Source organism: Vulpes lagopus, chromosome 12 (genome assembly GCF_018345385.1).
Source record: "Vulpes lagopus strain Blue_001 chromosome 12, ASM1834538v1, whole genome shotgun sequence".
NCBI lineage: Eukaryota > Metazoa > Chordata > Mammalia > Carnivora > Canidae > Vulpes > Vulpes lagopus.
Genome location: NC_054835.1, coordinates 3,531,938 through 3,555,913, shown reverse-complemented (window position 1 = coordinate 3,555,913; position 23,976 = coordinate 3,531,938). Strand labels below are relative to the sequence as shown.

Here is a 23,976-nt window from a genome sequence, read left to right as displayed (position 1 = left end):
TAGTGGAAAGGCAAACCCAACATCTTGTTCTTAACCTACTATTGCTGTTTGCCCTCAGCATATGATAGATGAGACCAGTGTGCTTGTCTCTGTAGTTCATGGAAAAGACAATATGTGGTTTCAGGAAGGTTAACACTCTATGAATTTAGGAGGCAGGAGATTCTCCTCTGAGTCCCAGACAGATGATAAGAACAACACAACTCCCATATTCATTTTCACATACTACAGTTGCTCATAGGAGTTGTTTGGAAGCATGTTTGCTTACTACATAACATGTAAGAATGTGTTTCTGAGGAAAATTGTCTGCTCCCAAGATTTTCAGTCGGTTTTCATTCTCTGTAATCCTTCCTCATTTTTCCCTAGGACTTATTAATGAGCAAAGAATATGTTTGTGTCAATTTGAATATTGATACTTGTTAGAGTAGAAAACATTTTGGGGTATCAACTTTTTTCCTCCTGGAAAAACCTTTTATTTTTTTTTTCATTAAAGTTTTCGCTTAACTATTGGCTTGTGCATTATGAACCCATAATAACAAAACAGATATAATGGGAAATTTGCATACATTTATGTTTTCCTAGGTTTTTATTACCATTTTTTCAAATTTTTTCTTTCTTGATTTTAACATCAGAAGAGATCCTGATTGAAAAGAAGGTAAGGGCAGAAACTGTTCCTTACTGAAAAATTGTGTGAAAGATTTCTCAGCTAGATAAATGATAGGAAAAATCTGTTTGCCTTGCCTCCTGCCAAGCTCCAAATTGTGTTTTCATAATAAATAAATGGGGTGCTTAGATTTTAAGTTCTCACAGACATGGAAAAAGTAAGCCATTGTTTCATTAAAATCAAAGTGTGTATTGCTTACAAGATTCCCATAGGCAGCTTCCAGGACAGGCTAACTGCTACCAGATTAGCCCTTCTATCATAAATGACTGGAAAACCATACAAAATATAAGAAAGTGTTCTCAGACACTAGAAAACAAGCAGTGCAGGACTGTGAGAGCCCTTAGAGAAGGGAAAGAAATGAGGTGAAACTTACTATCACTTCAGGTTTCTTCAGCGTTTCCCAAGGAGCGTATAGAAGTCTCCTCAAACTCCGAGACAGAAATCAGAGTTGGAGGAGGCTGAAATTTATAATAAATGAAGTGTGGAGAAGAGGGAGCTACACTGAGAAGAAGCTCCAGAAAAAGGCTCTCAAATCATCTGTTATATACCAAACTATGCATGCCTATAGTGGGACCTCACAAGTTGGGTCAAAGCACAACTACTAGGGCACTATAATGTGGAGTTCTGGCCAACCAGACGGGAGTTTCCAGGGCATGTAGCCGTGACTCCACAAAGGCCATATCTTAGTAAGATTAAACTAGCCCTAGACTAATAACTGCTCTAAATCCTTGCCTAATAAAGCTTTTTTTAAACTTTTTATTTTAATTCCAGTTGGTTAACATACAGTGTTATATTAGTTTCAGGTGTACAATATAGTGATTACACAATAAAGCCTTAAAAGGAGTCCTAAAAAGGGGTACTTGGGTGGCTCAGTCAGTTAGGCATCTGCCTTCAGCTCAGGTCTTGATCTCAGGGTCCTATGATTGAGCTCCATGTCCAGCACCCTGCTCGGCAGAGAATCTGCTTCTCCCTCCCCTTCTGACCCTCCCCATTGCTCATGCTCTCATTCACTCTCTCTTTCAAATGAATAAATAAAAATATCTTTTTTTAAAAAAAAAAAGAGTCTTAAGAGATCAATATGGTCCACAAGTAAATTAACTGGCTGTTAGAATAAAGCCCAATATTCTCTAAAGGATGATGACAGAATGCAGACAACCCACAATGTAATGTTTATAGTGTCCAGCATTCAATAAGAAATTAACAGATATGCAAAGAAGCAGGAAAATGCATCCTATAACTAGGATAAAAATCAATCAATAGAAATAGCAAGAAATGGCAGGGATCACAGAATCGGCAGATAAGTGCTTTAAAACAGCTATTATAAATGTGTTTAAAGATCTAAAGGAAAGGAAAACAACTCAAAAAAAGAGAAATGGAAACTACTAAAAAAAAGAACCACATGGAAATTCTAGAGCTGAGAAATACAATACCTGAATCAACACTGATGTGACCAGAGTCATTTATTAACTCTCAGGAATCCAGCACAGCTTAGCTGGGTCCTCTTGCTGAGGGTCTCTCCTGAGGTTGCAGTCAAGCTGTCAGCCAGGGCCACAATCCTCTCAAGGTTCAGTTGGGGTAGGATCTGCTTCCAAGCTCACTGAGTAGTTGCCAGTAGAGTTCATTTCTTTGTGAACATCTTGAGTTCCTTGCCACACAGTCCTCTCCATAGGTGAGCTCACAAGATGGCAGCTGGCTTCAACAAAATAACCAAGAGTAAGAGTAATAGCAAGGAAAAAGTCACAGTCATTTACAACCAACCCTTAGAAGTGGCTTAGAAATATACTTGTGCTGAATTTTATTTATCAGAAGTAAGTCACTAGGGTCATCTGGGTGGCTCAGTCAGTTAAGTATCTATCTTCAGCTTGGGTCATGATACTGGTGGCCTGGGATCAAGCTTCACGTCGGGCATCCTGCTCAGGAGGGAGTCTACTTCTCCCTCTCTCTTTGCCCCTCCCCACTTCCTGTGCACTCTCTCTCTCTCTCTCTCTCAAATAAATAAAATTAAAAAAAAAAAAAAGGTAAGTCACTAGGTCTAGCCCACCTGCAAGATAAGGAGATGACACAGGATACGGAAAGCAAGAGACAGAATCATTGGGGGCCACTTATGAATCTGCCTACCACAGTCTGTAAACTTCAAGACAGGACAATGAAACTATTGAGACTGAAGTGCAGAGGCAAAAAATTGATGAGAAGAACAGACTATGGGATAATACCAAGTGTTCTAACATACAGGTAACTGAAGTCCCAGGAATGGAGGAGAAAACTATTCCAGATTTGATTTAAAATACTATCCACCAATTTTGGAAGGCCAATGAAGGCCAAACAAGGTAAATATGAAGAAAACTGTATCAAGGCACATCATAAGCAAATTGCTAAAAAAAAAAAAAACAGTGATAACTAGAAAAATCTTAAGAATAGCCAGAAAGGGGTGCCTGTGTGGTTCAGTCGGTTAAGCATCTGACTCTTAATTTTGACTCAAATCATGATCTCAGGATTGTGGAACCGAGCCCCACATCTGGCTCCATGCTCTGTGAGGAGTCTACTTGAGATTCCCTCTCTATCCCTCTACCCCTCCCCTGGTTCATGCTCACTGTCTCTGTCTCAAATAAATCTTAAAAAAAAAAATAAAAAAACAGAAACACCAAGATGAGAATGATTGCTGACTTCTCATCAGAAATAATGCAATCCAGAAGACAATGGAGTGACGTCTCTTAAAGTGCTAAAAGAAAATCTGTCAATCTAGAATTCTATATTCCATGAAAATGTCCTTCAGAAATGAAGGTGAAATAAAGACATTTTCAGATACTCAAAAGATGAAAGAATGTGTTACCACTAAGCCTTCACTACAAGAAAGGTTAAAGTCTGGAGGGGGAAAATGCCAGATAGAAACCCAGATCTCTACAAGGAGCATTCAAAATGTCATTATTAGCAACTGCACAGAATGAACCCAGAAAGGGTAAATAAGCAAGAGAGGCCTCTTTAAACAGGAATTAGCAAACTATGTCCCAAAGGTAAATCCAGCCTACCACCTATGAACTAAGAGTAGTTTTTACTGGTGAACATTTGCAATTGATTTAATGATAGGGAACACTAACTTTGGATTTCATTTAAACAAAGTTATGCACCATCTCGAAAAAATTCTATCCTTCTCTTTTGTAGACCTGTACTCTACCCCCCCCCCAAATTCATTTGATCATTATATTTCAAATTTTGGCAATAAGAAATTCGGAAGTTTTTTTCATAAAATTTCATAATTATGAAATGTACTTAATTTTGCTCTTGGCCTGCAAAGCCTAATATATTTACTATCTTGACCTTTTCAGGAAAAGTTTGCTTGTCTTAGAGGAAGTAAAAAGACAAAGGGAACCTACCACGTACCTGTCAGTGTCCTGCATGTTTTACACGCACTAGTTTTTACAACAGCCTGTGAGGTTTTATATGCATTAAGTATAGAATTCTAGAATTGTTGATTTTATCCTAGCAACAATGCTGTGAGGCTGAGGTTATTCCTATTTTATAATAATGAGGAAACTGGGACTCAGAAGTTGCATAACTTGTCCAAAGTTGAATCACGTAGGGCATTACGGCCACTGATGCCTATGTAGTCAAAAATCTATAGCTTTTGACTCCCCCAAAACTTAACTAATAGCCTATAGTTGACCAGAAGCCTTACTATTAACATAAACAGTGGATCAACACATTTTGTATGTCATATGTATTATATACTGTATTCTACAACAAATAAGCTAGAAGAAAAGAAAATGTTAAAGTCATAAGGATTACTTCTTAAAATACATTTCGAATACTTTACTGTATTTGTTGATACCATAAATTTATATACCTACTGAAAAAAATTCTAGTAATGAGTGAACCCACAGAGTTTAAACCCTTATTATTCAATGGTCAACTCTATAAACGGTAATAGAGGTTTATATTCTTTCTGCCACCAACATGAAGCCAAGGCACTTCTGTGCTGCTTTGATGTAAGAGCATCCCTAGCCCCAACTCAAGACTCTGTAAAGTCTTCTTTTTTTAACAAATTTCAACTATGCTTGATTATCTGGGTTTTCATCCTAAGGGATATTAAATGTGGAAAATAGAAGGAGAGAAAGAATGACAATAAGGACAGTGGGAAGTGAAAACTTAAAAAGAGTTGACCAAAACTGAAACAAAACAAAAACTATTAAAAAACAATCTAAGAATTCAGTAAGCAGAGTAGTATGGCAGCATGGAACTATTTTGTGGCAAGATGTAGAACCTTCTGCAACCCTGAGGAAATCCTAATACTCCATACCTATTAAGATGAACATAACACAGTAATTTTATTTTCCTTATACTCTAATATAGGAGGAAATTTTGTAATACGAAATTTTAATGCTTAAAATTGAAAAAGGCTTTTTTTGCACAAAGCTCACCCTAGCTGTCTGCTCTAAGGATTCTGGATAAATGGAGTTTCATGTGTTGTAATTTAGCCTCCCAGATGTATGTGGACTTTTTATCAAACTTTTTATCACAAACTGTGGAAGAATATCCAGATACAAAACTTGTTTCTTGCCTCTAAAAGCTAAAGGGTAAAACCCAACCAGTACTTGATTACTGAAATGCCATATGGTATTTTGTTAGAACAACTTGCACATGAATCAAAAAGACTCCATAAACCATTGTTCTTAATTCATTACACATAAGCATTTCTGCTGCATGTGGGAGTAGAGTATTTGTCTCAAGGAAAAAGCAGTCATATAGTTTGAGTTGCTGAACTAGCCATTTATTTTACAGAACACCACTTTTACTTGAAAGAACTTGACAAACCATGGTTATTCAAATTTGAGTATTTAGCAGACATTTTCTTGAAAATGAAGGAGGGAAGCCCTTCACTTAAAAAAAAAAAAGTGATAATATTTGATGCCAATGATGAAATTCAAGATTTCAGGTGACAGAGTTTTGGAAAACTTGTATCTGTCACTGGCTTGGTTTCTCAAAACTTAAAGACTTTTCTGATGAGACCAGTGGTGATTTTAATGAATGCAATTTTTTTGGTGATACTTTTGTATAATGAAATGTGTCCACATTTGGAAGACCTACATAACTCCATGAACCAATATTTTCCAGACTACTGCAGGCTGTTACAGAATCATTCAAGAGTATAAGATTCATTCAAAGTGCCAGACCAAAAACAAATCAAAAACAAACAAACAAAAAACAGTGCCAGACAGACCAGTAGTATAATAGAATACAGGTTTATTAATGTGGTTTTAGATTCCACATTGCAACTACTCTTTTAAGAAACTACCATGTATCAAATTGGGCATAGTATCAAAGAAGAATATTTGCAAAGAAGAATATTAAAATATGCTTCAGGCAGCCCCGATGGCCCAGCGGTTTAGTGCTGCATTCAGCCCAGGGCATGATTTCGGGATCCCGGGATCGAGTCCCACGTCGGGCTCCCTGCATGGAGCCTGCTTCTCCCTCTGCCTGTGTTTCTGCCTATCTCTCTCTCTCTGTCTCTCATGAATGAATAAATAAAATCTTAAATATAATATGCTTCAGCCAAAACAGTTTGTCACAACAGACAAAATGCAGAAGCAGATAGGATAATCCAGCTGTTTTAATATTAAAGAGATTTCAAAAATATAAAATAATTCCACTCATTAAACTTTCTTTTTTTTTTTTTTTTTTTTTTTTGCTTGGGGGAAGTACTAGGGTTTTCCATTTTAAAAAAGACACTGTTTATATAAACTTGTAATGAGTTTATTGTTATTTTTAATGAATTAAATATTTTTTAAATTTCTCAGTTTTAATTTCTAATGCAATAAATGTTGATGTAATTCACACAAACAGAAGCTTTTTTGGGCTCCTCACTAATGTTCATAATGTAAAGGGATTCTGAGACCGAAGTTTGAGAACTACTTGAAGAATCATCTTAAGAAGTTTGGACTTTATTGTGAGGACAAGAGGAAAAGAAGCCACGCAGTGTTCTAGGGGAGTGATGTGGCAAGATATGTGTTACAAAAGGATGACTCCTGTGGGTAGATGTTTAGATCTAAAAAAGTATGATCAAAAGTAGGAAAACCGAAGCACGGCAGGCCTGGCATCGGGGCCACGCACTCCTCCCACTTCATCCCCCTCAAGTAGCCAGTCGGCCAATAAAGGCATCTGACTCCCGGAAAAAAAAAAAAGAAAGAGAGTAGGAAAACCAGAGAGGAGGCAATAGATGATCAGGACCTGGGTGAGGGCTATGGCCACAGGATGGAAGGGGATAGAAGATGAATATGTGAGAACTATGTAGGAGACCAGATGCCTGGAACAGCATTTGATTTAAAGGGAAATGTTGACATTGAATCTAGACATGCTGCACTCTAGGCATGTGGAGAGGACAGCTGTGAAACTCCGGAGAAAAGTCTAGGTCAGATTTCTACTTCAGGATCATCAACACGAGTAGTAATTAAAACCTAAGGGGCAAACCTGAAAGAGGAGAAATGCAGAGTTAGAAGGAACAAGGGTCAAGCATAGGACAGTGGGAAAATGATCATTTAAGGGACAGATGAAGGAAAGGATCACAAAAGTGTGAGAAGCAGATTGGCTGGAGAAATCTACTGAAGAATCAGATAACTGTGCCTTGATGGAAATCCAGGGAAAAGAAGAGTTCGGGGAGAAGTATCAAGTACAACGGAGAAGCCTAAAACCTAAAAACTAAAAGCTGAGAAGTATCTACTGGATCTCTCAACATAAAGGTCGCAGTGACCTTAGCCAAGAATGTTTTCAATAAATGAGGAAAGAGGGGAATCACATTGCCCAGGGAGTTTTTATAATCAGAGAGCTTTAATTATGTTTATAGGAAAGAGCCAAAGAGAGATTTGAAAGATGCAGGCAAAAAATAAGTAGGTCAGATTCGGCCCTGCTCTAAAGGTCAAGGAGGTCATTACGGTTCCCCAGGCCCCTGCCACAGTAGGAGTGCTGGGGAAGTGATGCCAGCCTTTACCAGTTGAATTACATTGACCTGAAGCTCCTAGAGGCAGCTCAGAACTGCTGTTTACAGTGGGGACTGAATCCAGAGGGGGTTTGCAGCCTCAAAACCAGGTAATTTCAGCCCATCCTTCCCTCCAGGGTCTATAGAAAAGTACAGCCTTACCTAAAAGAACATGTGTTCCCATTTGTTTCCCCCAAGAATCCCAATAAGAGCTTTCCACTTCCTTCTAGCCAGAGGAACCAGAAGAGATCACACCCTAGAAACCCAGTTTTAAAGCTGAGTATCCATGTTGCAGCAGCTGTTACAATTTATAAATGTCTGTTTTCCTTCTTTGGGTCTGCAGTGTCAGGGAAAATGAATTTTGGCTAAGATGCACTGATTTGCAAGGAGACCTTTTGGAATTACAAAGACAGTGAAGGGTTGGGAGCCCACTCCATAGAGTTTGAATGCTATTCTGCCACTTAGGCTCCGGAACAATACAAATACAAATCACAAATGCCCTAAAAGTCCATTTCCTCCAAAATAACTCAATTCAAAAGTGGGCTAAGGACTCGAATAGACCTTTCTCCAAAGAAGATAGACAAATGGCCAATAAGCACATGAAAAGATGTTCGACATCCTTAGTCATTAAGGAAATCAAAACCACCCTGAGATACTGCTTCATACCCACGAGGATGGCTGTTATGAAAGAAAAAAGAAAAGAATAAATATGACAATGGGGAGAAATTAGAATCCTCACGGAGTGCAGCCAGTGCACAAAACGGTTTGGTTCAGAAAGTTAAACAGTTACCATATGATCTTTGTAGAGGCCCCTAAGAACTGAAAGCAGAGGCTCAAATAGATACTTACACAACAGTGTTTATAGTACCACTCTTCCCAACAGCCAAAAGGTAGAAACAACTCAAATGTCCATTCCCAGGTAATGGATAAATAAAATGTGGTAGATACAGAAACTGGAATATTATTCAGCCTTGAATGAAATTCTGATAACATGGTACCCAACATGGATGAACCTTGAAAACCATGCCAAATGAAATAAGCCAGACATAAAGGGACAAATACTGTATGATTCCACTGATACTTGTCACCTAGAATCGGCAAGCTTGTAGACAACAATAACCAGAATATATGTTACTAGCAGCTGGGAGATGGGAGAAAAGGACATTGCTGTTTACTGAGGACAGAGTTATCTATTAGGGATGATGAAAAACTTATGGAAATGGATAGTGGTGGTGGTTGTAAAACATTGTAAATGTACTTAATACAATTTTACACCTAAAAGTGCCTGAATAGTCAATTTGACCACATTTTTTTAATGTGTTTCCTTCTCAATAAAATTAGAATTCTCCTCTTAAAAATGTTTTAAAAGGCATCCATGCCTGATATAAAGGAATTGAGAAATAATCCAAATCCTCAAAGATACTTTCCATAGTTTTATTGGTAATACTGGCAATTTTACAAATATTTTACATGCTTGTGAAAGAGAGCATGAACTTTGGCACACATCCACTTTGCAAAAGAATGCTGCCGTTGAAAAACATGATGGTTGAGGGCAGCCCCAGTGGCGCAGCGGTTTAGCGCTGCCTGCAGCCTGTGATCCTGGAGACCCAGGATCGAGTCCCATGTCAGGCTCCCTGCATGGAGCCTACTTCTTTCTGTCTCTCTCTCTCTGAATAAATAAATTAAAAATCTTAAAAAAAAAAAAAAAAAAAGGAAAGGAAAGGCAAAAAAAGTATGGCAAGTAAGGCAAGGCAAGGCAAGGCAAGGAAAGGAAAGGAAAGGAAAGGAAAGGAAAACATGATGGTTGAGACTATGTCGCAACATGGAAAGAGCTATGGTTAAAAAAAAAAAAAAAAGGCCCAAATTTTGGTATACCATCAGATTATGGCTATGTGAAAACAGATGTGTGAGAATGACTAGAAAAGAGATTATGGATATCACTGTGCCAGGTATTGGCATTATGGAGGTAGAGTGTGGAGGTTTTTCCTCTCACTCTTAAGTTTCTAGTAACTTTTAAATATATTTTATACTTTAATGGAAAAGGAGAAAATGAAACATTTTTGGCTTCCCTGACAAGTGGTGACACCTGGTCATTTTAGACAAAGGTGAGCTGCAGGGATCCCTGGGTGGCGCAGCGGTTTGGCGCCTGCCTTTGGCCCAGGGCGCGATCCTGGAGACCCGGGATCGAATCCCACGTCAGGCTCCCGGTGCATGGAGCCTGCTTCTCCATCTGCCTGTGTCTCTGCCTCTCTCTCTCTCTCTCTCTCTCTCTCTCTCTCTGACAATGACTATTTATCATAAATAAATAAAAATTTAAAAAAAAAAAAAAGGTGAGCTGCAGGCTCCATTTGAAAGATGCAGCTCGACCAGTCATTGCCAACCACAGTCAGTGCTGACAGATTATGTTAGAAGGAGGCTCCTTTCAAACTGTAACCTCCGTTCCGTGTTCTGTGTGCGGAAGCACTCCTAGCAGGCAAAGAGAAGCTGCTGTCCCTCTTTGCTTAAGCCGGCCAATCGTATGACATCAGCTTTTTCGTAACGATCTCTGGTCGTTCCCCTCGAATGACCAGAGGGACCTATTTTTTTCAGCACAGCCTCTTATTTAAGTTAAAATTCATAACACGGAGGGAAATTAGAGCACAAGAGTTCAAGTGGCTCCCCTTCTGACATTTGTGTTGCTAATTAGTTTCTGTTCAGTATTACATTCCATCTTCTCTGTTTTACTTTGAAACTACATAATGTAAATACATTTTTACATATCCAGGAGCAAATGTGTAGTTTCAGTATCTGCCCTGAGCATGTGACCAGTGCTTCGATGCCTATTTTATGCCCCACTATACTGCATTTTGTTCCTACAACTCTAAAACCAAATCTACTTAAAGGCAGCCCAATTAAAAAACAAAATCTTAAAAGTAACAGGGATTTTCTGTTCAAATATCTGTTCCATCACAGTTGTAAGAATGTTTACCACCATCCACTGAGACTCGGTCTATCTGGGTGCTACGTGAGACTCCTAGGGGGAGATCTGGGGGCCTTCAGAAATAGTGTCTTGTCCAGGTCCTGCTGCTAAAACACAGAGAAGCTAAAAGTTCACCCTCAGCCTGAGTCCAGAGCTTACACTTTCCCCCTCTGCATCCCAGGCCCTTGTCATGCTTTAGTTTCCAAACAAAATTTAACAATCCAAGCAAAATAATTCGGACTGATTAGAACATTAGATTTTGCATTTCCCTTTCAATCCTACTGATACACAATTTTTTCACGGCTGACAATTTTACAAAGACACTTTGCGCCTATGGCTTCCCCCTCTGATGAAAACTGATGTTCTTTAAATCTTCAAGGATAACCCGCCCAGCTCAGATTCCCTCTGGCATCCCAGGACAGATGCCTTGGGAGGCTGCAGCTAAGGAGCCTCCTCTTCCCCTCTTACCTGAGGTGAGCCTGGAGGTGTCTAAGGCTGAGAACGTGTTTGATAACAGACTTTCCTTATTCTGTTTTTATCCTGTTCAATCGGTGTTGAAATGCCAGTGGTTCCTTCTTAGCTACTTCCTCTGGTGGAAATTTACCATGTAGCATGTATGACCCCTGTTTATTGATAGATTTGTTCCCAGCAAGAGGTCAACTAACTTATTACAGCTTAATATATAGGTTTTGGACCAGATGAAACTACACCAGTGTGAATCCTGCTTACTAGCTGTTATTCTGTTATTAAAAAAAAAAAAAAAATTCTCCAAGTCCTGCTAATGTTACCTCCTCTATGGTTCTCAAGCCAGTTCCTTCTCAGCATCCTTTTTGCCTCTGGCCAGCTCACACCTGCCCACATACGCTCCTACCTGAGTTGCTGTGGCAACTTTTTTTTTTTTTTAATACTATATGACACTTTTTTTCTAAAATAAAATCAAATGAATGGATTGATGACTAAAAGAATAAATGAATTACAATGCATAGTTACTAAGGTAAAACATTAAACAGAAACTTTTGGAAAAATCAGAGTAAACTTCCAAGCACCAATATAACCTATCAAGTCTACAATACAAATTCATATAAAACTTGTTAAATGCACACTAAATTTACCTCTTGTGAACATAGAGAAATATTCATTCAAATACTAGTATAAGAACAGTGGACAATCTTCAAAAAATTACTATCAAAGTGATTACACATGTTTTTGTTAATGGAAACTTCTTTATCCACATTAGTCTCAAAATTCACTCACATCTTCCTCAAAGATGCCTCCTAGCCCTGGGATTCTAGAGGGAACACCCAAAAGCACAGGTTGACCATTTACTTTCCTGCCTAGCTTTACAGCCCCCAGCACCTCCCTCAGCTGGTGAGTCTGCACTCACTGCACCCACTGCATGTGGCTTTATCTGCTCGCATCTCCCCCAGACACCTGCTGCCTCTTGCCCCTGTACATTTGTCCTGACTCTGTTGCATTCTTCTCCACCCCTACCTTTACCCAGCTGACTTCCCATCCTCCTTTAAGACTGCTCCAATGTCAGCTCCTCCAAGAAACTGTCCCTGACGGGGCTGTCCACCTCCACCTGGGGTCTCCACAGCAGCAACGTGCACTTAGTTAGCATCCTCATGGCACTCATGGTTCTTGACTCTATTCATTCCTCTGGCCCTTGCACAAAACTCTGCTGCTGGCGGGGCCTGAACTGAGGAAAACTGCCATTCTGGCCACCAGGCTAAACAGATCCCTAGAATGAGAGAAGAGTCCTCACAGCAAAAATTCTGTTGGATTGACCCCATGTCCCATGGCTCCTGTAGGGGTGGAAGCTGTGGTGGCTGATTTTAACCTGAGCTTATGCACTAGAGCTATCCCTCGAAATTTCCCCCACAGTGGAAGAAAGGGCTGTGTGCTGTCGCCATCTCACCACACCTTATCCCAGTTATTAACATCTATGGCTCTGTAATAATCACAAAAGGGCTGATTCACTAAAATGGAAATCCAAGTACTCCAGATAAGATTCTCAGTGTTCTCATCTCTCTGACATGAATGCTCTCCCTGGAAAAGACAAGTAAATCAGAGGTTTCAGAGAGATGGTGAGTGGCGATCTTTTCATCATTCCTCTCAGCTTCACTCTTCTTTGCGGCTCTAGAGTGAACACCAGAGACAGGCAAGGAAATAGGCGCAGCAAAATACAGATGTTAGTGTGTTTGTGTTCACCTGGCCCAAATATGCAGCCTTCCAGAAGACTTGACTTGGGATGTTCTCCTGTTTGTTTTTCATGTGACTGTGGTGCAGATGAGCTGCAGGCCACCACTCTATAAGCCCACAGTATGTCCCACAGGCAGTGTGATCCTAGGAGGACAGTGTCAGGGTATCCAGAGGCTCCCAGACCAGTGCAGACTGCATATCACATATGCCACATATAGACTTGGCTCTACCTAAAGAGTACAGAAAAGGTTTTTAATAAGACCTCAGTTGTTTGGGCAAAACATGATCTAGCATCTTGAGGTTTGGTGTGGTTTTTGTCAGTGACAAGTGGGAGCAGGTGGTGTAGACAGTTTATGAGATCCCTTATCAGAGCGGTCAGTGAACCCTGAAGCTGCAGGTCTACGGGCCTCCCTCAGACCTTCTGGTCCTTTCTAGCCCCAGGCCCCGGTGTCTGTGTCTGTTATGGCCAGGTGTCAGTAAGGCCTCCTGGAGGGCGGGTCTCTTTGTCCTTCCCAGCTCTGTGACCTTCATGGATGTCTGCTTGGTCACAGCATGGCCAACACATAGCTGCATTGTTCTTTGACACAGTGATATCACCAGCAAGACTCTACTCTTCCAAAATGGGTCCTGTGAAAATCAAGGAACACACGCATACATACAGATATATCTGTTTATGTGAGATTCCCTTTCTTATCAGAAGCAGATAATTTACATATTAACAGAATGATTAGCTTCTGGCTAAGAATTCTAACATTTTAGTACCACTATTTAAAATCAGGTTAAATTTGTCAAGTGACTGAAAGTGAGGTTTTTCAGAAACTATTAGCTAATTTTTTTCAATATACAATTTATAGTCACAATTATTATATCATAATGATGTTTCTAGGATAAAATACCAGCAGCTCAACTTTTCTGGCCACAGATGTACGACATATATCAGTTTATTTTTGGAGATCTGAAGAATTAGCTACTGTAAATAAAGTCCCCAAGAAGATCTCTCCGGGAAAGAGGTGAACTTACAGTAATATGGGTGACATATTATTAATTAATAACTATGACCAGTGCTGCCTCAATTAAAAGAAAAATGGATGAGAAGTCCTGTTAGAAGGGATATGCTTAATCTCACCAGCACTGAGATCTATAGAGCAGACTAAGAAGGTTGTTTCTGAGGGTGTCACCAGCGGCTCCTGAGTCTGGGAACTTAGTACTGAGTATTGTATACATGTCTCTTGGAAGCATTGCTCATTTGGTTGCCAATAAGGCAAACCAACTTTGAAATAGCTTGCAGAGAAAGAAGACTTTCTTGGAGGGCCGTAGGTCTCCCATAACTCAAGGACATCATGCGCTGTTGGGCCAGGGAAGGCTTCATTTGGGACTGAGAGTGGCATCCATGTCTGTTTAGAGGAGGGAATCTGATTGGTGTGTCTGGCCCAAAGGACAGGCCATGGTACATGTCTGCAGGTGTCACAATATAGTAAGCAGGTTTCTTTGACAGACCACAGATGGTATGGGAGCTGCATGAGAAAGGTGCCTAGAAGTTTAGCTGTAAAGACTTGCCCAAGGAGGTGAGCTGAGTCACCCAAGATCGGCATTTTCCAGACAGATCAGTGAGAGAGGAACTGCCAGGCCTGCGCTGGTGGGAGTGTGACATGCTGTGGGCTGGCCTGTGCATGGGTTATGACAAGGTTATTCTGAAGATGGTGGGAAAGGGGCATGAAAAAATTTGGTCCTGGGAGAGATTTGTGCATTCAGAGGATCTGACCCCCTGAGGTCAGACAACTCTGTGAGGTGCCATCCTTCTAGGGGAGAAATGACTGGAGGCCAGGAGGAGCTTCCACACAGGGGCACAAGACCAGGATTCCCCTATCTCCACAGTAGCCAGGGCTATGGAGAAGCCTCGTGATAGCATTACCAGCAGCATTTGTCCTTCCTGTTGCTCATTTATTTGGCTTCAAGCACAGTTATTTTATTTTTAGAGTAACAATATGGAGTTAACTGGCCTTCTACCTTAAAAATGCCACTTTTTCCCTGTACCCGTTGTATAGAAGTAGTTCTGTAAAGCCTTCCTTAATGGGGCATTGCCCTGAACACAGAGAGGAATGAGACCTAACTAGCCATTTGATTTTTTTTTTCTTTTTTCTTTCTTTTTTTTTTTTTTTTTACTCTCCATTTTCTCTCCAGCCTGTGATGAGAAAAATGAACTGCTCCTAGAACAGTCAACCTCACCATCTCCACTTGTTCTCACTTGAACTGGAACAACAAGGGGAGAATATGTGGGGGCTCCTCCAAGGGGAACTCACCAGAACCCCCTCAACACTGCCTTTTCTTTCTTTGTCTCTTTCCAGGTCACGCAATATTTAAACTCACGTATCTAAGCAATCACGACTACAAACACCTCTACTTTGAATCTGACGCTGCTACTGTCAATGAAATTGTGCTCAAGGTGAGTACTCCTCCGTCCTGGCACGGAGGCTCCTGGATGAGCAGGGCTGGCTTCTGTGCAGCCAGTTCTCAGGCTGGCAGCAGCCCCCTCCCCACGACACTACACAAGGCTCCTGGGCCTGGTTTGCAGAGGAGGAGATACCTATGGTCACCCAGGTGGGGAGCAGCCACACCACACTCTGAGGGCCACACCACAGGTCAGCCACCCTCTTCCCCCTTCAGCCAAAGCAGGCCCCCCTAGCTTCCTCCCTGCCCCAATCCTGTTCTTCGTTTATTTGTCCTTTTCAAGCACCACGTATTTCCTCCTGTCCATTATCAGAAGCTCCTTGAGGCTCCTGGAACAGACTCAGAGGAAATTGTTATTGGGTAAATACTTAATGTATTTGAGGTAATTTTAGCAACCTGTTCTAAACATACTCATCTTTATGCTACAATCGTGTGTTCCCATATCTCAGCAGTGCTCCCTGAGCGCCTTCTGTGCACCAGGCTAGTCCTTGGGATGCTGCAGTGACAGACCTGCCGCCAGAAAGCTCTTCCTCTGTCAAAGGCAGACATTAAACATTAAATTACAAAAAGATTGTTAAACAGTCACAGAGGTGCCACAGGGACCGGGGTGAGGGGGTTGGGAGGGGTAGGTATACATGGGGAGGCGGGCAGGTGCCAGGAGAGCAGAACCCTGAAGAATGGATGATAAAGCACAGACTTTGCCAGATGAGAGAATAAGCATCTCAGACAGGGAGCCGCCTGTGAAGGGACAGAGAGGCAGGGCAAGCACAAGAGGCTGGGGGCTTCCCCCAGGCCTGTGTGGCTGGAGCAGAGAACCAGGTCACACAGAACCTTGCAAAGTGGGGACAAGCTGAGGAAAAAGCTCCCCTGGGGCCTTGCTGGTTTGGGACATGTGAGTTAGGGCCCAAGACTGTGCATCTCTAAGAAGTTCCCAGCTGCTGCCTAGGCTGTTGGTTTGTGCACCACACTCTGAGTTGCCCTGGACTGGAGGTTTTCAGACTCTTCCAAACTAAGAATCCTTTTTTTCAAGCCGAATCTTACATAGATAAAACAGATAGAACAGAACTGCTTGTTTTGGCAGAGCAAGACTTACAGGCAGAGGGGGCTCCCCCACCCGTAGCTGTGTGACTCTGGCCAGTCACACCACCTCTCAGGACCTCAGTGTCTCTGCCTATAAAATGGAGATCGTAGCAGGTACAATGCCCCACCCCAGCAAAGGGCTGTTGTTAGAACACAGATCAAATGAGGTAGGGCAGACCTACCTAGGTTAGTATTCTCCTCTTGAGAGTGAAAGCCATTAAGTAATAATAATGGAAGTAGCTAAGCTAGGGTGCCTGGGTGGCTCAGTCGGTTAAACATCCAGCTCTTTTTTTTTTTTTTTTTTTAAGATTTTATTCATTTATTTGAGAGAGAGTGCAAGAGACACCACAACCAGGGGGAGGGACAGAGAGAGAGGGAGAAGCACACTCCCCTCTGAGCAAGGCTCGATGTAGAGCTTGATCCCAAGGACCCTGGGATCATGACCTGAGCCAAAGGCAGATGTTTAACCAACTGAGCCACCCAGGTGCCCAAGCGTCCAACTCTTGATTTCAGCTCATGTCATACTCTCAGGGTCCTGGAATCAAGCCCCACACTGAGGTCTGTGCTCAGCATGGAGTCTCTTTCTCCGTCTCTTTCTGACCCTCCCCCTGCTTGTGCTCTCTCTTTAGCTTTCTCTAAAATAAATGAAAAATTTAAAAAGTAAGCAGTACTGAGTGATTGCAGAGGACAGGACCTGAGCTAAGCACCTGCTACCCTCTTTCACGGAACCTTCATGGTTCTCCAAGGCAGTAATGTAACATCATTCCCGTTTCGTAGATGAAAACTGGGGCTCAGAAATAAAGAAACTTTAGCCAGGACCATGACTGGCAGAACTAGACCTAACCCCAGGTTTGGCAGCTTCCAAAACTTTTGCTCCTAACCCCCTGGATGTGTGTGCCTTTGAGGAGTTAAATGAGAGGTTTCAACAAAATGGCATTGTTTTGCAGAGACATTTTGAGGCCAGTCCTCGTGGCTGCAAAAGATTTCCAAATGTAGTAGATGAAAATGAAAAAGATATAGCTTCTGGGGGGGACAGTTAGGACCCAGAGCCCCCCTCAGACCAGGTGGTGGGTCATGGGGCAGCCCGAAGCCAGCAAGCTAAGAGTTACTTGCCAGATTGTCACCTGACAGCACGGGGAACTTGTTCAGTGCTCGGGGACCAGGTAAAGAAATATTCCATTACCCCATCAGGGGCTGGCCTTTTTTTTATAGCCAGCATTAAAATATACAAGACTTGAGGATTCTAGTAAAATTATAATCCTGTGTTTGACATCAAAATAATTTTCACAACAGCAGATTGATGACAGAAACACGGGTTTATGACTTTAGTATGAGGCTCTGCAAGAGCAAGTGCAGAGAAATCATTTTACAGGACCAAATGCTCCCTCAAAGCAGATGCTTTTCTGCAAAATCCCTGAGGCCTATCGCCTCCCCTGAAATGTCTGTTTTCATATGAAAAGGTTTGTAGAAATATTGCATCATGCTGGAGACTCCAGGAGAGTCACAGCATGCCCAGGCCTGATTTACTTAGAGAGCTAATGGTCATGATCCTGATGGAAGATTAAATTTCACTTTTTCTGTCTCTGATTTTTATAGCAATTTAAATACTTAGCCTTCTCTGCCATCCCCACAGTGTCTGTGAGCTTTGCACCAGTACCAAGTGACTGAGGCCCCAGCCCTGTGTCCCAGAATGTGGCAGAAATGATTCCACCAGAGGCTGTCCCAGGAGTTAGTCTTAGACTCAAGTAATGCATGTGGTGTTTCTAGAATTCAGGAGTTTTACATAAAACAAGAGCTTTAGATGGAAACTGAAAAAGCTAGGGGCCAGAAGCCAATGTCCAAGAAACTGTGATGAACAGTCAGGCAACTATCCATTGAAAGATTTTATCTCGTTCCCTCATGTAGAAATATTAATATCTCACATTTATTGAGCAACTGCATATGAGACATCTTACATAACTGTTCAGTCTTCAGTGTTGCCCTGCAGAGTGTAGACATTAATGTCTCCATTCTGTAGATGAGGAGACAGAGGCCCAGGCCTGCAGTGTGTAAGGGTGGCGCCTCAGCTCGAACCCCAGCCCCAAAGAGTCCCTTCCACCCCGAGCCATTGTCAAGCTAAGCCATGTGTGGTCCCTAATTCTGCAGGCTTCGAGATGAATCTCAGAGGAATCATTGGTCTCTTCAAATTGGGTTCTTGTGATCGAGTGATGGAGGCTGTGGCTTTATTGACCATGAAAACTCCCTATATTTTTATGCCTTAAGCTGTAAAATGCATTGAAAGTGAAACACTCTATAGTGCATAAAATTGTGCAAGTTTTAAGCCACAGCATATTAACCAGCTAATGGCAGACCAAAGGGCGTTTTTATCTTTTGATTATTACATTAATCTTCCATTAAAATTATCTATGTGATTATCACAAAGCACTGAAGATAATAAATTTGGGAGATAGTTGGCTAGTTAAGGATCAATTTTAAATGCTTTCATCAAGTTGTATGTGCCAAAAATACACTGAGAACACGAGGTTGACTGAGTGTGCAAGCAATATAATCCAAAGATTGCTCTTATTAAGAATGGTAAACCCTCTTATTTCCATACATTGTCTGTAGTGTCCCAAATCATCAGCTCAGCCCCTCGGTCCTCATGATTTATTGCTTTCAGCTGGTAACTCAGCGAGGCGGTAGGCCAAGCATGTCAGGCCTTCTGTACTCACACACCAGCCTTTAACGCCTGCTGCTGGTGACTATCAGAGCAGAAAGTTTGGAGGGGACAGTGTTGGAGCCCCAGCCCATGTGAGGCATCCCACACTGTCTCCCCTGTGCTCCCGTGGCTGCTTTCTCGGAGTCATTCTCCTACTCAGGGCGTGGGACACATGGCCCTCAGGGGAGAATCAGCAGAGGTGGTGGCAGGGCTCTGTAGTCAAAAATATTCAGGTTTCTGATCATTATTTAAAGATATTTGAGAGTGAAAAGGTGTTTGTTCACAAAAAGCTCCAGCCAGAGGCAGGCAGGGGCAGTGGAAGGAATGTATTGAGGTGGGAGCACCTCAGGGAGGCTAGAGATCTGGGGAGCTACAGGTGTGGGAATCAAGGGTGATCCTGGCTCTGTGGCCTTGAGTAAACAACATTACCACTCTGTGCCTTGATTTTCTCATCTGCACAATGGGATGGTAGTGGCATCTGTCTCATAAGGCTCTTGTGAAGGTTATAGAGTTAGTCCTTGAAGAGCACTCCAGGAGCACTGCTGCCACCATGCTGCCCAGCCAGGGGTTCATCCTCTGCACTGGGGCCCAGGTCCGATCCCAGCACCACCGCCCTTCCCCTGGTTCTTCCCACCCCACCGGGACTGGGCAATAAGCAGTTAGGTTCCCCCAACCTCCCTTGCTGCCTTCCACTGCTGCCCTATGATGCTTGCCCATTCTCCCCTGCCCCAGACCCCTACTGATCTCTCAAAACCCAGCTCAGTCATTTCTCTGCGAGATCTCCCTGCCCCACACTCCCCGATAGTTACCCCATTCTTTCGTGCTCCTTCTTTCTCTGGTGTCACACTTGTCATGCTGTTAGATACTCACTAGGCAATGAGCTCTTTGGAGCAAGGACCAAGTCTTCTGTTTCCGTCTGTCTCTCAAACCAAGCATGGAGCCAGGCTCAGACGTGGCAGGTGCTCGGTGCCAGGGGTGCTACAGAGAGTGACTGCGCAGCTGCTACCCAGGGGCAGCCTGGCCGCGCACTCTTCACACAGGATTTTCACAGCCCCTCTCCCTACCTGGCCCCTGACCCCTGGGTGATCCTGTTCAGATCAGCCCTCTTTCCTGAGCCTCGCTGCTTTTTATCATGTGAGCCCTGGCTGGCAGGACGCTCATGGGCAGTAAATGAAATCCCGTTGCTGGAAGCTCTGTACCCACCAGGGGAGGCTGAATATAGAGCTTGGTTCAGTTGGTTTTTCATCCCTGCAATGTTCTCATCTTTCAGACCAGGAAAGGGGGGCACAGGGTAGTTATGTGCAGGCCCATGGTGAGGAGCAGAACCAAAAAGCCTAGCACACAGCCTTCTGGGAGGCAGTACATGCTGAGAAGGAGACATGGCCCATGGAATCAGACCACCAAAAGGCCCCCCAGCAGCCACACATCCTTTCCCACATCATCCTCCATTCTCCTGTTGTAAAGTGGGCTCCATCCCAACCTGCCCGGTTGCTGTGGTGACTCCACACATGAGAGAGCACCTGGTGGCCCTGGGGCTCCCAGCCTGGGTCAGGGCCCTTCTCTTCTTTGCCCCAAGTGAACGGAAAGTGGCTGCCGAGCGACTGGGCTGTGTCCTCTTGCTTTCTAGGTTAACTACATCCTGGAATCACGAGCAAGCACTGCCCGGGCTGACTATTTTGCTCAAAAACAAAGAAAACTGAACAGACGTACAAGCTTCAGCTTCCAGAAGGAGAAGAAATCAGGGCAGCAATGACATGGGCCTCCAGCCCCAATCTGTCGCCATAGCTCAGTGCCTGCCTGCCTGCCAGGGCCAGGTGGCCCTGGAGCCCACCTGATGTCCTGCATCCTCGGGAGCAGGCTGGCCCCTGGCGCATGGGCACAAGGCTCGGGGGCTCTTGGGGAATGCAGCTAGGGATGCCTCCACGGGACTGAAGCCTGAGTGGCAGTGGCATTAACAGTGTCAGGGGACCCGATGACACACGACACAGACGACAGCCCAGCCATCTTCACTGCCCGACGGCCCTGCCTGAGGATGTACATAGCCATGCCCATTTCCTTGCAACTTGATCAAATTTCTTAACAAAAAAATGTACATTTCTTTTTTTTCCTTTTAATAAACAGGTGTACTCTTTATCATGGTTGGTATGACAGGCCATTCTTTGGGGCAGAGGATTGGTCACGTCATTTTCCTTAAAACCTGTTCCCATATTGAACAGGCAGATTGGAAAAGCTATGGCTCCATTTCTCTGAAGAAATGTTTAGGGCTTAGTCAATAGTTTTAACTATGCCATTTGTTTAAATGAGTGCATTGCTTTGAGAATTGTATCGTACTAAAATTAGGATGGAGGGGTCTGGTGATGTGTGTCCCGGGCCTGCCCTTCAGAAGCCACCTCTCCTCAGCTCGTCCCTGAACCTCTTGGTTTTAGGGACACGGGACTGCAGGTCAGGCATGGGCTCTGGGAGAGTGGGGTGACAGCTGGTTTTCAGATCACGCCGAGCTCCTAGCCACAAGTAGTCTTTTCCATTTCTTCAATAGCAAGTGTATGTTTCAGCTAGCAGTTAGACCTGCATGTGGACTTTACCTGGAATTGGAAGTCAGTCTCTGCCGACGCATAAGGGCCTCCACTCCCCTTCTCCGTACAGGATCTGCCTCGTGGTCTGAGCAAGTGGGAAGCTGCTCTTTCTCCCTGGGGTCAGCGGAGGGGGGTGGGGGGCGTTGGTGAGCAGAGGTGGCTGGGCAGAGGGAAGCCTGCTCGCATGGGGTCCTGACTGCTGGCGGGGGCGGGGGGGGGGGCGGGCAGGCAAGGGGTCAAGCACCCGCTGAACGCCACACCTCTGGCCACACCAGATGCCTCTGTGGTCCTCACCCGCCTCTCCAGGGTCCCTCCCAGGGTGACATCCTTTCACACTGTCCCCGGCCAGGGTTGAGGACCAGATGTTTCACCGAGGACCTGCATTTCAAACAATTTTTTAAAATTGTTATACAGGAAGAGATGTGCCGAAAACAGCATCTCAAAGTTGAGTGTGTTTCTTTGCACTGGGGGCATTTTAATGAATTCTTCTTTCATTCTGATCTTTGTTTAGCCAACAGAAGCATCCTTTTCTAACGTCTTCCATTCTGACCCACCCCAGAAACAAAAGAAATATTATTTGTAGCTTGCTATCTATCTGTATTTGAATTTTTAGCAATTTTATATTTAGATATCTTTGAAAAATGTAAATGACTAATTTGGTCATTAAATCTTGTGACATATTCAATATTAAAATGATATTAAAATAAAAGTCACATAAATACCATCTTTGGCATATTGCTTGGAATTTTTGAAGTCTTTTGAGTACATTATCCTGACTCGAGACTACATGGATTGCTCTGGGTAGTGGCATTTGCTGGAAGTTGATGTGGTTCCAAAGGTCCTTCAAATGCACCATGGGCCTCCTTAAATTCTGAGCAAGACAGGATGACCCTCTTCACTCAGGAGTGACACTGAAATCTTCACTTCCCTCAAGTACAAAATCAACACCATTCCCCTTGTGAAATACAGCACACATGCAGTTTACATAAAGCCTGTCTGCCCACCAGAAGGAAGAATTTGAGAGGGAAACACTGTAAAACCACCCAGTTCAAACCAAATATCAAGACTATTTAAATTCAGTTTTTCCCCAGCTCCTCTCTCTCACCTCACCCCTGGATTTGAGGATAAGACCAGAAGCTCCTCAAGGATGGACTGGACCAGCAGGGGCTGAGCATACCCAAGGTAAACCGGGGACCCTTTGGGCCCCCCTTCTGCCCTCGGCAGCATCTCCTGACCTGGCTCTTTGCAGCACCACCCCCCATCCCGATATGGTAACTCTCGACCAGGACTCCCCCCACCTTCCCCGGCCCTGCCCCCATTCGGGCAGCCCGGCACCTGGGCAGTGGTCCCTGGAGCCCCATGGTCTGAGGGCCTATAGCAGGCCAGGCGGGCTTTGTGCTGACCCCTTACAAATGAGGTTCCATGAGCCCATGGAACCCCCACAGGCAACTGGTGGCAGGTCCTGTCATTACCTCTTGGGCTCAGAAGGGTCTCACCTCTTGCTCTGACACCACAGCCCGGCTCTTAACTGCCGGGCTCTGCCCTCCACAGCTAGCGATTTGGTGGCACTTGAGGGCGGGCGCTGCCACCCTGGGGCCTCCATCTCTTCCACTGTAAATAAAGGTGCTGGAGTAGAGGACCTCCACAGACCTTTCTAGAAAACATCTGAACTGTCTCCATGACGGTGAGCCCCACCTTCCTTCCGGTGGTTTCTGCTTCCCAGAACTTGCCAGAGCTTCTCTGCTTCTGAGCAAGAATTCTAAGAAATACTGTGAGGCCATTTAGTCCAGCCTCCTCTCTTGGGGCAGTAAATGCAAGCAAGTGCATGTTCCCTTCCAGAGTCTTGGAGCCTCTGCTTGCACACCTCTAGCAATGGGGCACCCACCGCCATTCGGGTCAGTGCCTTTCCTTGCTGGCCCACTCATCACCCGAGGCTGCCTTCACGGATGGTGCGCCAGAACCCACCCGACATGCCTCAGCCTCCATGTGTTAGACCCCCTCTTTCCACCCTGAGTGCCAGCCACCTCCTAATACCTGCGACCTGGGCCCCAGGACTGGTGTCCCTGCTGCCCCAGATGCCCCATCAGCTGCTTGGAGGCCACACTGACATTCCTCTGAGTCTTCTCTTCATGGGTTAAGAAGCTGTTGTGTCCCTGAAAACCTGTCAGCTGCTTTTAGGGTTCGCGTTCCCCAGCTCAGGTGGCAAAACATCAGAGGCGGCGGGGGGGGGGTGGTGGTGTGGAGGAGGGCAAAGCTCTGACTTAGCGGTCAGGATGTGCTCACCATGTGGTGAGGCCAAGAAGGTGGGCAGGTGACCCCCAGGCTACCCCAGAGTGAGTGCCAGGGAAGCTCCGTGGGGGACCTGTGGGCGCCTGGAGGCCTGCAGTA

The 23,976-nt window shown here is 43.9% G+C and overlaps 1 protein-coding gene and 1 long non-coding RNA gene across 10 annotated transcripts in view; one reads left to right on the top strand and one right to left on the bottom strand.

Annotated features, from left to right (window-relative positions):
• The window catches only part of MAPKAP1 (MAPK associated protein 1), a 255,649-nt gene extending 234,501 nt beyond the window's left edge, over positions 1 to 21,148 (top strand). For all 9 annotated transcript variants that reach the window (XM_041723817.1, XM_041723818.1, XM_041723813.1 and 6 more), the window contains 2 exons: positions 15,135 to 15,232; positions 20,643 to 21,148. In XM_041723817.1, the coding sequence (XP_041579751.1) occupies positions 15,135 to 15,232; positions 20,643 to 20,768 (224 nt within the window). In that variant the 3' untranslated portion in view covers positions 20,769 to 21,148. The remainder of the gene's footprint in view (positions 1 to 15,134; positions 15,233 to 20,642) is intronic.
• Positions 335 to 23,976, bottom strand: part of LOC121472587 — a 32,605-nt gene continuing 8,963 nt past the window's right edge. The window contains exon 3 of the long non-coding RNA XR_005982948.1: positions 335 to 2,350. This is a non-coding gene — a long non-coding RNA (uncharacterized LOC121472587). The remainder of the gene's footprint in view (positions 2,351 to 23,976) is intronic.